At 39.3% G+C, this 16,795-nt stretch overlaps 1 protein-coding gene across 1 annotated transcript; it reads left to right on the top strand.

The window, feature by feature from the left end:
* The first annotated feature begins 6,126 nt into the window (after window positions 1-6,126).
* Window positions 6,127-14,063, top strand: LOC124117088 (C-type mannose receptor 2-like). Its single transcript, XM_046478801.2, has 4 exons — window positions 6,127-6,522; window positions 7,598-7,720; window positions 8,304-8,483; window positions 10,435-14,063. Exons 1-4 carry the CDS (start codon window positions 6,462-6,464, stop codon window positions 10,653-10,655), a joined length of 585 nt encoding a protein of 194 aa, XP_046334757.2. The 5' UTR covers window positions 6,127-6,461; the 3' UTR covers window positions 10,656-14,063.
* The last annotated feature ends 2,732 nt before the right edge of the window (window positions 14,064-16,795 follow it).

The raw sequence follows: 16,795 nt of genomic DNA, 5'->3' as shown, positions 1-16,795 counted from the left end.
CAATGCGACAACGCGACATTTTGGCCATTTGTCGCGTTGTCGCATTGTCGCGCAGTTGAAAAATATTTTTTTACTTTGCCAAAGGGCGACAATGCGACAATTTTCAAGTTTAAAAAAATGTCACGGTTCATGGCTTTTTGGGTATCTCCTGATGTCAATGTCGCCAGGTGTTGTTGCGATTTATGGCGCATGGACCAAATGTCCTAATAGTAGGAGAGTAGCAAACTGGTAATCCTATTGAGTGAGCGGGGAGTATTTCTTCTTTGTGGGGTTGACTGTAGTTTTGCTGATGAATTACGCTGTGAGGTTGATGCCGTCATCTTTTGCAGAGGTGAGGTTAGAATTTAGATCTTGGAAGGAATGGATCTCGTGATCAAATCGCCCTTTGCCTATACATTGAACCATGGTATAAACAGGTGTTTGTTTGGTTCGTTTGCTAAATACGTCTCAGACATAAGGGATTCTAGTATTGAAACCAGGGCCCTAGGCAGCGACATGAAATTGTTGCGTGTCATGATTTCTTGCGCACGTAAAATCTCCAATATAAGTAAGTAAGTAAGTACCAGCCTGTTACACACGCAAACACCTGCGTTAGTACTAACCTGTCACCGAACCGGCGGGTTCACAGAGTGTTCACTGGTTTTGACTCTTATTTCGTCAGTTCAGCGCAAACACTCCCTAAACACCCCCCCCCCCCCCCCCCCCCCACCCCAAGCTATCCAGCATTGCGACACAGACCATGCAGCTACCGTATACCCACCTAGAACTTACTGACAAAGAAAATGGAGTCCTAGAAGCTCACTATCCGCCCCCCCCCCCCCCCTCACGGTTCATTCTTCATGAACCAGGCATTAAATATATCAGAGTTCTAAACATCCCCCTGTACAAACCGACTATGTTTGTCGTAAGAGGCGACAAACGGGATCTGGTGGTCAGGCTCGCTGACTTGGTTCATGCATGTTATCGATCCCAATTGCGTGGATCGATGCTCATGATATCAATCACTGGATTGTCTGGTCCAGACTCGATTATTTACAGACCGCCATCATATAGCTGGAATATTGCTGAGTGCGGCGTTAAACAACAAACCAACCAACCAACTGTACAATCCAAGGTTCAATACATGGGAAATGAACGTTTCGAGCACGGAATCAAGAGCTTTAAAAGATCTAAACTCGTCCCGACTCACCGCCAAAGAGGACGGACTCACCTCTTCACCTCAATTCATCAGCAATACAGCAGCTAATTTTATAAAGAAGTTCACCGTCGTCACAGACTGGGACCGCCAGTACGCAAGTATCTCACTGTCCCAAGCCCCCAACGTACCAATTCCAGCCAACAGCCATTCAGAACAAGGCCATTCACCCACCGCCCCTCGCCACCACCGCCAACCTTACCGCCTCCTCCGCCTAACTGGCCCATCTTTTATAAAATCACCTTTAAAGTTTAACTCCTTTTTCTTTCTTTTTTACGACTAGACTTTCTCATAAAATCAGCTTAACTGTTTCCATTATTTAACCTCTACCTATGTTTTACATTTCCCATTATTCCAAATTTCTAACTATCTCTTATCCACTTTGCTAACCTCATTTTAACTTATTTATCCCCTGGGCTACATATATGAAGGTTGCGTGTTCGATCCTCGGGAATATAAAGAAAACATTTGTCATTTGATTTTACATTTCATTACATGTTACAATCTGAACGGAAGTTATATTAATAAAATACCCAGGACATTATATAAAATCCATGGGATATTATAACACATTATATAACAAATATGACTTGAATATCCTATAAAATTCATGGGACAATACAACATCCCTGTTTATGAGATTTAACCCGACTGGAGAACAATCGGATGACGTCACCGGAGGTTTATAATATAACTTATTAATTTTGTTTTACCAGATGTATATATTCTTCCGAACACCATATTTTCCCACTTTGTTAATTCTGTTTGTATTTATTTCATAGTTTATACCTTCAGTTACCTTTATTTGGGACAGGTATTTAGAATTATTTACTATTTTTTATATTTATAATAGGGCTGGGACGGGTAACTTTGGTACTCGGGTCGGGTGGGTACTGAGTAGGACCCGGGTACCCACAGGACTACCCGGAGCCCTGGTTAGTCACGTGATATATTGTTTAATGACAATTAATTATCTAGAACTCTATGGTTACTCTACAAGTCACTAATGTTCGCATTTCTTCCTCACTATGCAACCATCTGTATCCTTCTGATGGTTGAATAAATTTAAAGATACAACTTAATTCAACTTCAGTGTATGAATGACCAGATCGTGTAATACATGTATCCTAATACGTTTTGCCAGGGCTATACTAAAAATGTTCCCAATCGGACATTTTAAGACATCTCCTGAGACCTACAGTGGGTACCCAGGTAGGGTCGGGTAATAGGGGGGTGGGTACCCGGGTAGTAAATTTGGACTCGTACCAGCCCTAATTTATAGTGACTTAGACCTCCCGGCCCCGTCCTTGAAATTGGATCCCCAGAAATGGACGATAACTCCCCAACCGATGATGATGATCATAGCATTTCCCCCCGATGAAGGAGTAAGCATATATTCCTAAACGTTGTGTTCCTAATAATAAAACGGTTGACATCAATAACTTCTCTTCCTTATGTGTATCACTTCTAAATGCTATTCAAAGACTTTAAGTATAGGGTTTATAAGAAAGTTTAACATGTTTATCTGACCTTGATTCGCATGCGCTAAACGGCAGTTTTTAAGGCGAATATTGTCACTGTCATACAGATCCTGATACAAATATATCCAATACAGCCCATGTAAGTCTATAATGTATGTCTATAATGTAAGGTATCAGTATCTGAAATTGAAGAAATTGTATTGAGATAATTTAACAACTTATTTTCTTTAAGATATGTTCAATTCAGAGACTAGATGTTTGTCTAGTATATCACACGCAAGGGTGATAATTCACTCATTGTTATCGCTCACTGAGGTTTCTGCATGCCATCTTCTAATCTGGAATATATTGATTATTTTACAAATATTCTCTTCCAATTAATGTACAGAAAAACGGAGTTATAATGTCAAATAAAACATTCAACGTTGCCTAAACCATTAATCATATGCTGTCTCGCCATCGCGCATTAAGGTAAGACTTTAATAAACTATCTGCCTGTTTGTCTGCCAAATTTACACCTTAAGATAACAACGTGATCCAGTACAGCTTATCCCATGCCACTTCCACTCAATGAATGTCAATTTTTAATGTATTTTTCTTATCTTAACCATGTTTTGTTTTTACTAGATAACAGATACACATACACCCATAACTGTTATATTATTCTCTAATTGCCTCTCAGAGACATAAACCCGTTTGATCACATGTAACTGTTATTTAAAATGTGAGCTTCCGTCGCTTCTATTCTTATCTTCAGGAGTAGGCCTTGTCCATGGTTCTAGCAGACTAAGTAACATAGTGTATAGTACTTCCGGTCATGGTTTTGTCAGTTAACAACGTGGGTTTATATATATATTTTACAGTAAGCTCCTACAGCCCCAACCCTCAGTCGGCTGCAAAGGCGAATTTTTTGTCACATACTTTACGTTCGCTTCTTTCATGACCTTTCTGCATGGGTATATCTGATAAAATATATTCAATCCGATATGTACTCTCACAGAAAGTTGGGGGATATTCGAAAATGATTTACAGCACCTGTTGCTCCAGACTGAAGGCTTTTCGTGGTTAATTAGTTTGTAGACTCGGGTTCTGGTGGGATGCATTCGAGTTCAACGCAAAGTACACGAGCACTCGCTAATATCGGTAAAACCTGTACATCTTGATGACATAGTTCTGTGTAAGGTTTATGAATTAGGTGATTGAAAATACAGAGAAAAACGATAAATAATAAATTTGATTTTCATACAAGGAGACAATTTCACACGTTTACCATTGGAACTATATGGAATGATAACCTTTCCCGTTCAAGATAAAGTATCCCATTTCTCGTGACTCTTGACAACAGCTCCTTATTTGGTGTTTCGTTTGGTGATTCCCAGGAACTCAATTCCAAGAACTGTCTATGCCCTATAAGTGGAAAGGTTACTGAATAGTAATTAAATATGTCTGATGTTTATCATGCTAATCTTACCTTAATACTGTAACTATACACTGGGATACTCCTGTTGGCCGAGTCACGTGTGTATTCACCTACTTTGGTATCTCCACGCGCGCGTGTGCGTGTGTTTATGCGACCTGTGCAATTGTGATAGAGCACGTGCAATTGTATTGTATTGAATGCATTTTAACTGATATATTTATACCATTGATTCCAATGATTTTATTGGTTTCTAATAACTTCCTGGTGGTGTCTGTACTTTTATAGATATTTGTTTCATTTGTAACCTGTTTTAATTCCAAGAAGAATGTAATAATCTGAATGGTATATCTGTGCAGAACAGTGAGAACTTAATGGATCGTACAATCACTTCCTTATCGGTATGGATGACGAAACAAATGTAATTGGTGCACGGTTAAATGGCATTCTACCATGAATTTGGAAATTACGCGAGTCTGATTGGTCAATCAGATGCTATTAAATCACAATAAACCCCCTCTGATTGAAACACCTGGTTTGACGGCCGAATCACCGCCAAAACTACTTTTCCTTGAATAGTACATTTTTCAGTCATTGTCGGTAGGCGTATTTAAATATTTATATCTACAATTATATGTTGCTTAATGTAAAGTTGCGGTGACTACAAAATTCAAAGGATGTGTGGCAATACATTTCGTGAAGGAAACACGACAGAAATCAACAAAGAGAATGTATAATACGTTTTGGGGACAACAGAGAGCTTGGAAGTAAGCGCTTTTCTATATACGACTGTGACGTCATATCTCCTGCGTCACAATGAGCGACATGACGTCATAATGTCATGTGCGGAGTAGAACGAAAGCTTTGCAAAGCTTACTTAGTTTTCTCCAGGAGTGTCCACCTCATTTTAGCTTTCCAAGTTGCCGTGCTTATATGCTGTCAATGCCTGAAATAAACTGCCTGAGCACATAGAGCACCATATTTTGTTTAAAGGCTGTTCAAAACACATGCATGCCGCTTCACTCAATATATTTTTCCAGCACCAAAGATTTCGTGTTTTATTTAGTCATGGTAGAATGGAGATAAACATACTGTGTTTTCAATGTTCAGCAAGGTTACCTGGAGATTAAACCCCGCTAATTTAAACATTTAATACCTCACGCCTTTTGCCCAATTGTCCTTCCCCTATCCTATTTCGAATACTAAGTATATGATAATGAATTTATAATAATTCCACACTTCCGCTAACCCTGCAGTACAGCGTACGGACTAGCTGGCATTTTGTAAGTTATGAATAATAAAGGCCTATGGCTTTTGTTTCCGACATTGTATACACTCGTTCGATTTATGCCCATACATAGTAAGCTTTTTGCCCCGTTTAAAGGTTACCTTTCAATTTTAGATACATCGGTGAAGTGAAACTGCCTTTGTGATTTAGAGGACAGAGCTTCTGCCCCGAGCTCGGAAGGTCGTTAGAAGATGATAATTGGTGTCAACCTGCCTGGCGCACGGCATTCAGGAGATAAAACAAGGACTGGCTAACTCGGAGTCTCTATAATGTGTCTCTGGTTACAGATAGCATACCAACGGTTGCGCCAGCCAGTGTGAACATGCACATGGTGTGTTAGGAACCATTGTTCATACGACTCACAATGGTTCTTAGCTTACAATGACCTTTCTTATTCCGTAGCTTATCAAAACATACGAGGACACAGATCTGTGTACCAGATTCATATGTTCGTGGGACGTGAGATTCGCCCAATTCAAAATTCTTTGGTTTGTCGCCTTTCTCGTGTTCAAATCTAACGCCCAATACACCCAAAACATTGCCCGTGGCCCGTGCAATCCCTCCCTGAACGTGTGATGCACATAAGCAGTCATGCCCGTGCACTACTATCTCGATTCCCTATCGAAGAATTGAATACTTCAAATGCCTGTACTTACATCGTAGTTCGATGCCCATTCTTGACCTAACAACATCAACGAGTTCAAATGACAGCTTTGTGTGAGTAATTGTGTTCATGATCATGCAAACGAACCGAAATACCAAATCATATCATATGAAATACTATTAATTGCTGTCACAGACTCAATTGATACCAGGAAAAAGTGCCTGGGTAAGTTTTTATACTCTCCAACCAAAGTAGGGATCATGAAACATAAATGTTATGATCGATCGTCAGAAGAATTTTTAACAAACTCACTCAATTCATACATGACGCATACCAGGTCTTGAGGCATTCAAGTGATAGATAGTGAAATGTAAATATAACTCCTACCTCAGTATCACGTCTCGACGGAATCGATTTCTCCCTTTTCTGCTGGGCTTCTGAGTCTCAGTTAGGCGGTTTCACATCTGGCAGTCGTGATGAATTTTGCTCTGTGTGGACTGTTGGTGCTGCTTGATGTTCTTGAGCTGGCTTCTCTCGGTGAGTTCACCATCTGGTTATTTATTTTCACAATTGAAGAAGAAATTGGTTTTTTTAATGCTTAACTATCGATTTGTAAATGTAAATTGTTCTGAAGCAGTTCCATCGGCATTGGTATATTGCGGAGCTCAATTTGTTTGTTCTCGTAAAGACTCTTTCTTTACAAAGTGACGAATCCTTTTTGCAGAATTGCACATTCCGTCTTCCATTTCCTCTTTTATTAAAATATATTTCAAGGATTTTTTTATTGAAGCTATAGACTGCAGTCATCTAAAAGAATCCATTTTGGATTTTTTTAACATCATTATATAGCTGAAACATGTTTCGTCAAGAACATGGGATTAATGATATACTTCAATACAAACATCAATCACATAGAGTCCCGTGAAGATTAGAATTGACCTTCTGCAACCCATGCTGGTCGTAAGAGGCGATTAACGGGATCGGGTGGTCAGGTTTGCTTACTTGGTTGATGTATGTCATCGTATCCCAAATGCGAAGATCGATGCTCATGTTTACAATCATCGGATTGTCTGGTTCATACTCGATTAGTTACATACCGCCGTCATATATTATAGCTGGAAGTTATTGCGGAGTTCGGCTTTAAACAAACAAACAATCAAACAAACCCTCGGCGTACGGTGACGCACAATCACAGAGTCACCAAGTCTGACAACCAATTGAGTTTAGGCTCATCCAACGAAAAGAACAGTGCGTACTATAGGTCGATGGGATCATATTCTAACATGGGATCCCCGCGGGGATTTAGCTTTGTTTTATGACATACATCTTTAAACGCCTCCACATCAACCTTCTTTTTGGAGACTTTATATAATTTTGGAACGGTTTTAGTATCCTTTACAATTCAGTCGAATAGGAATTCTTTCTTTTGATAAATCACAATGTAGGTAGATGGCCTGATTGAGACGTCTATAACATACAAAGTTATTAGAACATATTCCTATGTACCAATTCCAATAAATATGATTTCCATATTTCCAGCACCTATAAATAAGCGTCTTGGTCCTGTTTTTCCCACTGCACTGACTCGAATGCTTGCACTCAAATGATTCAGAGTTCATCACTGCAGGGAACGCTGCTTGCGAACAACTTCTTGAACTTGAATTGATCTGCAAGACTCGTCGTCAGGTCAACCTGATGTGTTTTAATCGTACCACAAAAACATCGAAGACTAAAGGTAGGTAATATGATGTCAGTATCATTGTCCATTGTTACAATAAATTATTACAATAGAAAATAACAATGTGATCTTAGACATTAAGTATATGTTGTGGAATTACAAGACATGATTTTATATACACTTCTCATATACTTTACACCCTGGAACGTCTTAGAACTATCAGACATAAGATGGTTTGACATGGGAGTTATTTGATACTGGAGGTGTACAATGGGTTGTTTGGCGAGTTTGGGAGAAGGGCAAAGTGCACGAGGTAGTGTGAAGTAGAGTGAAGATCATTGATAAAAACATGTGGTAGAAGTGATTAGGAAGTTAGGTTTGAGGAGGTGATCTAAATAGCCACGAGAAGGGGCAAGCTAATGTAAGGTTAACATGTCCTGTAGGAAACGGATGTAGTGAAGAGGTAGGGGAATCAAGTGAATGCAGAGATGACACAGGACAAGAGGGATAACTCTGATAGGAAAGAAAAGGGTTGGGGAATATTAGAAATAGCCTAAAATGATACAACTATTGCACCTTTTTACTGACGTGTACAACTATACCACATTGGAAAAGTAATGCTTTCTTTCCTTCATGTTAGTTAGACCAAAAGGGTACTTGAAAGTACACTTTGGTCAGGAAAAGCTGTTCTTCAAACTGTACCATACAAAGATGTCTTGGTCCAAAGCTTTGGAAAGGTGCAGCGTTGATGGTGGCTCACTTGCCAAGATCGATGCTTCTGGAAAACAGAAGGTCATTGAAAGGATTCATGGATTGTCCGGTAGGCAAAACTATCATAAATTTTGTATTTTATCGCCCAAAGCGCGTATAGAGAAATAAATCTAAATACTCTCTAATTGAGGATAAACACGTTTGATAACATCCGTTTAAGCCAATCAAGATAACAATTTGAGTTTGTAGATTTTTAATCTCTCTGAAAGTGCGGCGCATGGCAACACAAAACGAGACAGTGATACTCGTAATATGAAATTTCTGAGGACATTTTCAACAATAACCAAACGGAATGGAGATAATTTTCACGTGTAGTTTGATTGGAAAACAAACAGGACAGGTGGTGACTAGATAATTACCGACCGTGTGCAATAAAAGCGACAACCCTTTCCATAATTGGAAGAAATATGTGCTTATGAATTACTATGAAATAGTGATGATAACAGGTGTTCGCGAAAAGGTGAGCGTATCCTGCCCTACCGGTGTCACGCGTCACTGATCCGTCAAAATTTTAAATGTTCTCCACATGTGTAGCTCAAACCTTTAGAGAGCTTCACTGAGGCCTTGAATGTTGTAACCTTGATCAAACATCTTCGGAGCAAGAGTTGTATGACGCTCTTTAAAGTCTTGGTGGGAAGAGCATGCTCGATTGTACTTCAAAAGTTATGAATATAGAAATGGTTTTGTCGCTTTTATTTCCCACTCTGGTGGACCTACGGCACGGATATGGTGAGAACAATCAAGGATCTTTATCAGATTCGAGCCACGATAATAGGATCCTGGTATGCTTAAGAGACCCTACTACGTTCAGCAATCTACGGCACCTTGTACGACTGAGTCAGTATTGTGGCTGAAAATGATTCTGACACACCAATGTTCACAACCTCAGCGAATCTGAATTTTTAAGATGTGCAAGGCTGCATTGTCATTGAGTTGTGGTGCTCGGACCATAAGACCAGTACCCGTAAAGTATTCTATCATTGCGTTTCTACCTGTCAAAATATTCTCTCTCGGTTTATGTTATTTCACTCACGAAATGACAAAGTCGAATCCCGGATAGTTTGGCCATCATGATGTCAGCGACATTATCATGTTAAATATCACAAGTTTCAGGGTAAGGATGATTCATTATTTGACTGAGGGGAAATTGGAGATGTTCGCCGAGGAAAGAGTTTTGTTTCGATTTGTTCTTATTGGTCTGGAGATTAAATTCATCCAAAGTATTTTATACCACCATTGACATACTCATTGGCAACAGGATTCAAACTTTAAGCGATTTAAGACATATTTGGTCATGTTTTTGGACTTCACAATGGCACATTTTCAGATGTTTTTTGCGGTGTTACTTACTATAAAGACATAATCGAGTTTGAGACAGACAAAAATCATTGTTTAATATTATGAGCAACCTCCTTGCCGACGGAAAACGATGTCACACAATCACGAAAGCCCGACCACACTAATTTAGTCGTCTTACGACAATCTTCAAAGTGTTAGGGATCTATTCGAGCCCGAGTCCGAGTCCACACTGCAGCGTCTACGCCGTTTGTTGTTTTACTGGAAATTCTCTCAAAACAATTTGTCCGTTTTAAAATAAGATTACAATCAAATATTACCCAACAATGTTCTTACCGGATATATTTGTTTAAAAAAAATGTTTGCTTCGAAATTACGGTGGAATGTGACAGGAATGTAAAACATTGCATCTCGTTAGAAACCCTTAGCTTATTAGGCTCGGCGTATAAAAAAATAAGCTGGATGTTGTTCCACATTCTTGGTCGGCGAATCCGTAAACCAAGTAATGAAAATACAACAATAACTGCGCTGTCGTTGTTGCGTCACATCTACTCTGTCTCACAGTCCTTGAACCTGAAGTACAGCACACAGGATAAAGGGTAAATCGTGTGACGCTAAAACGTCAGACCCCGATAATGTTGTTTACACGCGCGTGCATGTGTATGTGTGTGATGAAGATTGTGAAATAGCATGATACATTTCAGATGGACCTTGGATCGGATTACGAGACACCCATGACAATGATACATATTTCTGGAGTGATGGATCCCCTCTTCTCTACACAAAGTGGGACATATTCGAGCCCACTCACATGTCTAACGATGGTTCTAAAGAAGACTGTGTGAAGCTTCGAAATGGAGTGTTTGGTTATACATGGAATGATTATACATGTGAAAGTATGCTTCCTTTTTTGTGCGAACTGTGAGTTTAACTCTACTTTGGCATAACAATATGGTTACACGTTTATACCGCCTTTCTGATTATTGAGTAGTTTTACATAGTAATCTAAGCATTTACCTCGATTTAACATATTTGGTTTTCATGCTTAAAAGCAGACATTAAAACTAAACTGGCATGTGCATGGTATTATGGTCACACGTGAAGTCCTTTTAATGATTTCAACAGCTATACTTTTTGTGCATCCCATCGGTCGCGCCAAGCACACAATTTCTCAATTTTTGGCGCCCGAAAATCCTTGAGTAATTGTTTTGCTGTCAAGGAACAACAATATTTCGTGATTTGTCAAGGATCGATAATGAAATGTAGGTTTTTAGATATAAGTGAATGGGTGACTGAGTACGGTTTTACGCCGCTTTTATCAATATTTTAGCAATATCACGGCGGGGACCCCCGAGATAGGCTTCACACATTGTACAAATGTGGGTGGCGAAGCGAACCCGGGGACTGCCGTCACGATCGAAGGCTTTAACCACTAGGCTACACCACCGACCCTCAGGTATGATGAAATGAAGGACTAGCCTTCAATAGATTACATATAATACACAATATTTCATTTTGAAACCCGTTACATACATAAGGCATACCATTTGTTAGAAAATGTAACAACGTCCAGCAAAAAATACACGTGAAAAAAGCCAATCACCGCCAACTATACTACACTAGCTGACAAGAGAAACTATGCTCAATATAAAGTTAAAAGAATATTCTGAAATTAAAAAATGCATCTTTCAATACATATTCATGAAGACATCCCGATTTTGAGGTCGCGATTCAAAGTTTGCATGTGCATGCACGGCGCATAATTTGGAAGTTTGCGTGATGTTGGGAGCATAATACTCACACACGTGGTTTTGTAATGCAAACAACACACCATGCTTGTTTATCTGTCAAATGCTCATAAAGACCATATAATGTTTATCCGTAAATAACGCTTAAGTAATGCAACGACTTGCTGAACATCAACGTGTACTCACCGTGGATATGCTTCAAATAGGGGTGCCGCAAGACATTTTAATGTTCAACGAACGCAATAAAATCTCATTGGAGCCGGTAGTCCATGTGTGACGTCACGTCAACAAGACAACCATATTCGGTTGGTGCATCTACGGAATCGATACCAAACTGCAACAATTACAGCTCGGATAATTCCTGAGTTGTGACCAATTGCAGAACAGTACGAAACCAGTTTAGGGAGCACAATATCCGGCCCCAACGCCCAATTTTGCTTTCATGTCATCTTCTGGGACGCCTAGCTTGGTGCCGACACAGATGATTCCAGGTTTCATCTGGATTGCTCTGATTGTCGTGCAAGGGTCTACATGCGTCCCAAAGAAGGTCTTAGCGACGCATGCGTTACTCAGCAGCGTCGTCAGTTTGTGGTGTAGTGTCATGGTATGGGGTGGCATCGCAACTCATCATTGTTAATGGCAATTTGAATGACGTACGTTCTACCCTCTGTGCAAATGCAGGGACGTAACTTCACGTTACAGCAGGATAATGCCCGCCGACATGGTTGTAACAGACTTTTAAAGGCAGTTTTACATTGCTGAACTCCCATGGCCGGCTGTTTCTCCAGTGCTCACCCCCAGAGAACATGTCTGTGATAAGATTGACAGATAAGACAGATTGAACGGCGCCTATGACAGATTGAACGGCGCCTATGCCAGATTGAACGGCGCCTATGACAGATTGAACGGCGCCTATGACAGAGTGAACGGCGCCTATGACAGATTGAACGGCGCCTATGACAGATTGAACGACGCCTATGACAGATTGAACGACGCCTATGACAGATTGAACGGCGCCTATGACAGATTGAACGGCGCCTATGACAGATTGAACGGCGCCAATGACAGGACCTAATCGGTAATGCTAGCTTAGTTGTTTTCAATCATTCGGTGTCCTCAATGCGCCGCCGCTGGCTCGCCTGTATCAAAGCAAATTGCAGTCACATCCAATATTGACATTGTCAATTGAGTAGTAATACCATATCTGTTGCTACCAGGTATTAGTTTTGTCAATGAATTTGTAAGATAAAACATTGATGACAAAAATGACTAAATATTATGTTATTATTTTCAGTAAAATAATATTTACACCACTTTATATGAAGAAGTTAGTTTTCCCGTTAATATATATGTTTCCATTAAAATCATCAATTTAATTTTCTGACCGAACACATGTAATCTTTATTTAGAAAGCGACATTCTCATATTGGAACTCAGAAGCTGATATCAATTATGTAATGAAATGTGTAACTGTTCCGTTGTAATTCAGCTATGTGACTACCCTTTCTATTGCTTCCTTTGCTTCTTTGTATGACATAATATTCAGTGTTTGCGGCAATTTGGAGAAACATAAAGTGTTCTTGTTCCACTTTTCCAGCAGGTGTCGGTGATATATCAGACATTCATGAACGTATACATATGTCCAACAGATACATGGACGTTCGGAATATGTGAAAACAAAGGAATGAGTTAACGAATATTGTTTAACCCCGCATCAGCAATTTTCCAGCTATTCACGGCGGAAAACAAAGGAAGGTTGATGCTTAACTTATTTCTGGGTATTTGTGAGTTATAGAAAAAAAGGAACTAAAAAGAAATAGATTACTTTGTTCGAGTTTGGGCCCCACAAAAATGTTTTCAATTAACAGATATGCATCCTGTCAACGTTATTATTATTTTATGACTTGCTCCACTTTAAATATATTTTTACTTATATATATTGTTCTATGTAAATATTCACACTCGAAGGGTTGATTGTGTTTATGAAACTGTCAGGAAAAGTTTGCACCATTAAGATCCACTGTATGCTCCTCTATCCTTGACTTATTGTCTTTGACTGTGATAGTGTGAACGCTTTGGAAATCGTGAAATAAATTATCTCATTGTAACATTATAAATACATGTCTGATGTTTGTGTTCATATATCACAAGCACGCCTTTAATATTTAAAAGAGAGTATCTGAAAAAGTGTTCTGTCACAACCATTTATCATTTCCACTCAAGAACGACAAATACCCCAAACCCATTTGCTACGATAGCTTTGTGTTGAGTTCAAATGACACAACGCTGATAACCGTCCAATCTGGCATGATTAAAACAAGAAACGGTATCATCAGTACTCGACTCGTTTTGTTGCCAACGGTGTAAAAATACAACTGGGAACGCCTGGTAGCATGATGACTGCCCTCTTCGTCTTAATGTTCAGAATAACATCTTTCCAACTGAAAGTCTATTTATAAGCCAAATTCGACTCGACATTATTTTGTGGCACCCTTGAAGATCCCGGTGAGAATAGGTCTTCAGCAACCCACGCTTGCCGTAAAAGGCGACTGTGCTTGTCGTAAGAAGTGACCAGTGATCGGGTGTTCTGGCTCGCTGACTGGTTGATGCATAATCGTATTCCAGTTGCGTGGATCGATGCTCATGATGTCAATCCCTGGATTGTGTGGTCCGCTGTCATATAGCTGGAATACTCCTGAGTGCGACGTTAAATAAACAAACAACCAAACGTTATATCGCGGGCTCGCTGATACGAATCCGCAATCATGTATGTAGATACATACCAAACACTCCTTCTGATGAGTCATTTAGATATTTCCTTGTTATTTCATATTTATAAAGGGACGGTCGGGTAGCCTAGTGGTTAAAGCGTTCGCTCGTCACGCCGAAGACCCGGGTTCGAATCCCGACATGGGTACAATGTGTGAAGCCCATTTCTGGTGTCCCCCGCTGTGATATTGCTGGAATATTGCTAAAAGCGGCGTAAAACCATACTCACTCACTCACTCATATTTATAAGCGAGAGACGTTCTTATCCAAGTTGGTGAAAGGAGAGATAGTGACGCTACTGATCGACGTCCTGTTGTAAGGGAAGGAAGATATTAATACAATGGAAAATCGACGATGACCGCTTTGTTGGCATTATTATGAAGTGTATTATCCATTCTGTGTATTTGCAGTGATTGTATTTCCCAGTATAACATTTATGTCACATCTGTCATCATTTGAAGATGTACGTCATGAAGTAGTGTGAATAATTTTATCATGTCAGTTGAAACTTTTCTCATGATCTCTTGGTTGTAAACTATGTCTTTTTGATGACACAATACATGTCGTGGTAAACGCATTTATATTCATGTTGTCAACATTTCTGAGTGATGTACTCCAATTCAAGTAACAGCTTGTCGTCTCGTTCTGACGATATCACAGTCTACCATCTACTGCTGAACAAACATAAAAATCAATCACGACCTGACAAGTAAACACGCAGATTTGCATTGTCCGACCAGTCGACAACAGCAAGGGTGGAAGGTGTCCTTTTGGGCAAGTCGACGAGCATTCAGGGAGTATGCACCGCGTCACAAATGAGAATGGTTTTTTGAGGGTTGTTCAGCAGTAGCATTAATATTGTCCATGAATAGCAACTAGGTAAAACGCTGCAGCAAAAGCATGATAGACCAATAATTGTTGGATGTTGTTTTACGCCGTTGTCTGCATCGTTAAACTTATATTGTGGCTGGAAGTCTGTGAGGAGACCACATATTTTGTCAGTTTCAGCTGATATTTTATAATGTATGAGCCAACATATGTTATCTAACAAACATATTGCGACAATGTAACTTTTGTGGCAGACAAGATCTTATGAAGCATAATTATTGTTTTCACGGTTTGTCAAGGACAATATATATGTAGATAAAAACCCTGTGAGCATGTGGTGATGGTGAGGTTTATGTTGCTACAGGGAGATGAGCCACAACAAGCTCAAGCTATTAGCCCTGCATATATGTTGTCAGAGTGTAACAGAAATAAAGTGTGCACTTTCAATAGTCGTTTGACTTTTTTGTGGGTCCACGAAACTGCTGTACACCTTTCTATATTACAAATTCACTCCAACCATAATGATTAAAAACAGATGTTCCCCCCTGTTGTAAATCTACTTTACCATAAATATGTTTTGTAATATTTACAATTATATTGAACTCAAAAGATACTATTTTTCTTTCCTTTGTTTGGAAACCATATTCCCATACATTGTAACATTATTACATGGTTCATATAAACCAATCAACTTGTATGCATACGTTATTTGTGTCATTACACTCGTAATATCTCAACCAAAATAGTGCCATTGGCTGTATATGCCACCTGGCTGTGAAACTGATATAGAGGACGAATACCATATCTTAATAATGTGTCCAAAATATTTGGAGTTAAGACGGCTGTATTTGCCAAATTACTCATATGTGCATCCTTTTCTTTCCAAACGTATTCAGTTAATGCAAGACTGTCGCAGGAATGTCATTTTTCGATTGGCAAAGTGTGTGCACCACATAATGAATGAAAGAAAGATTGCATTTTGATCAAGATATGAAACTATTTATAATTATGTATACGCTTAGGCAAGTTTAAGTGGAGTGGGTGGGTCGGGATTAGTGGGGGTGCAAGTCTTCAGTCTTTTTTTTATTTCATCTGAAATGTTGAGCTGCTCATTGTGTGCTTTGATGTATACGGTATAACCATCTGTATCTGCCCTGAATCCTATAAATAAAATTTTACTTGACTTGTAAACAAACTTTTAAATTCAGGAAGACAGGTGCAATCACATGAATATAAAATTAGACACTCTGACTTTACCTTTACATTTATTTCTGACAATGTTTTCGTTTGTCGTATCATTTGTTGTTTGGGGCTGCATCCAGCAATATGTGTGGTTTCTTAGGTGAAAATGTTTATTATAGATGATTTATCATTTTTATTTTTATTTTGCAATATGGCCATATTTGATTTCCAATCAAAATGTCAAAGCTTCGTAACATACAAGGTAACAATTTCACCAACCAAGGGCCTCTATCCCTTTACGTAACCATATTTAAATTCCGTTTTTGTAACTAACAGCCTCGCAAAATTGCAGGTCTGGTCAGCTTAAAGGCATATTGGCGAGTGCGGCTTGAAACACCAAACAAACAAACCAAACAGCTTAAAGGCCAATGACTTGAACAATATATCATGTGTATATAACTTTTGTGTCCATAACTGCGATACTGGCATTGAGCCGTACTCACTCAGTCACTATTTATTTGGGTGTTTCTCTTTTGCA

Source organism: Haliotis rufescens, unplaced genomic scaffold (genome assembly GCF_023055435.1).
Source record: "Haliotis rufescens isolate VD_foot unplaced genomic scaffold, xgHalRufe1.0.p SCAF_12, whole genome shotgun sequence".
Taxonomy (NCBI): domain Eukaryota; kingdom Metazoa; phylum Mollusca; class Gastropoda; order Lepetellida; family Haliotidae; genus Haliotis; species Haliotis rufescens.
This window is presented reverse-complemented; position numbering and strand designations above follow the sequence as displayed.

Bases quoted from the DNA above. Each gene is read 5' to 3' on its own strand.
- LOC124117088 (XM_046478801.2), top strand. From the start codon at position 6,462: ATGAATTTTGCTCTGTGTGGACTGTTGGTGCTGCTTGATGTTCTTGAG. The intron at 6,523-7,597 runs GTGAGTTCACCA...CAAATGATTCAG, and splicing joins TCTTGAGCTGGCTTCTCTCG to AGTTCATCACTGCAGGGAAC. The intron at 8,484-10,434 runs GTAGGCAAAACT...GATACATTTCAG, and splicing joins AAGGATTCATGGATTGTCCG to ATGGACCTTGGATCGGATTA.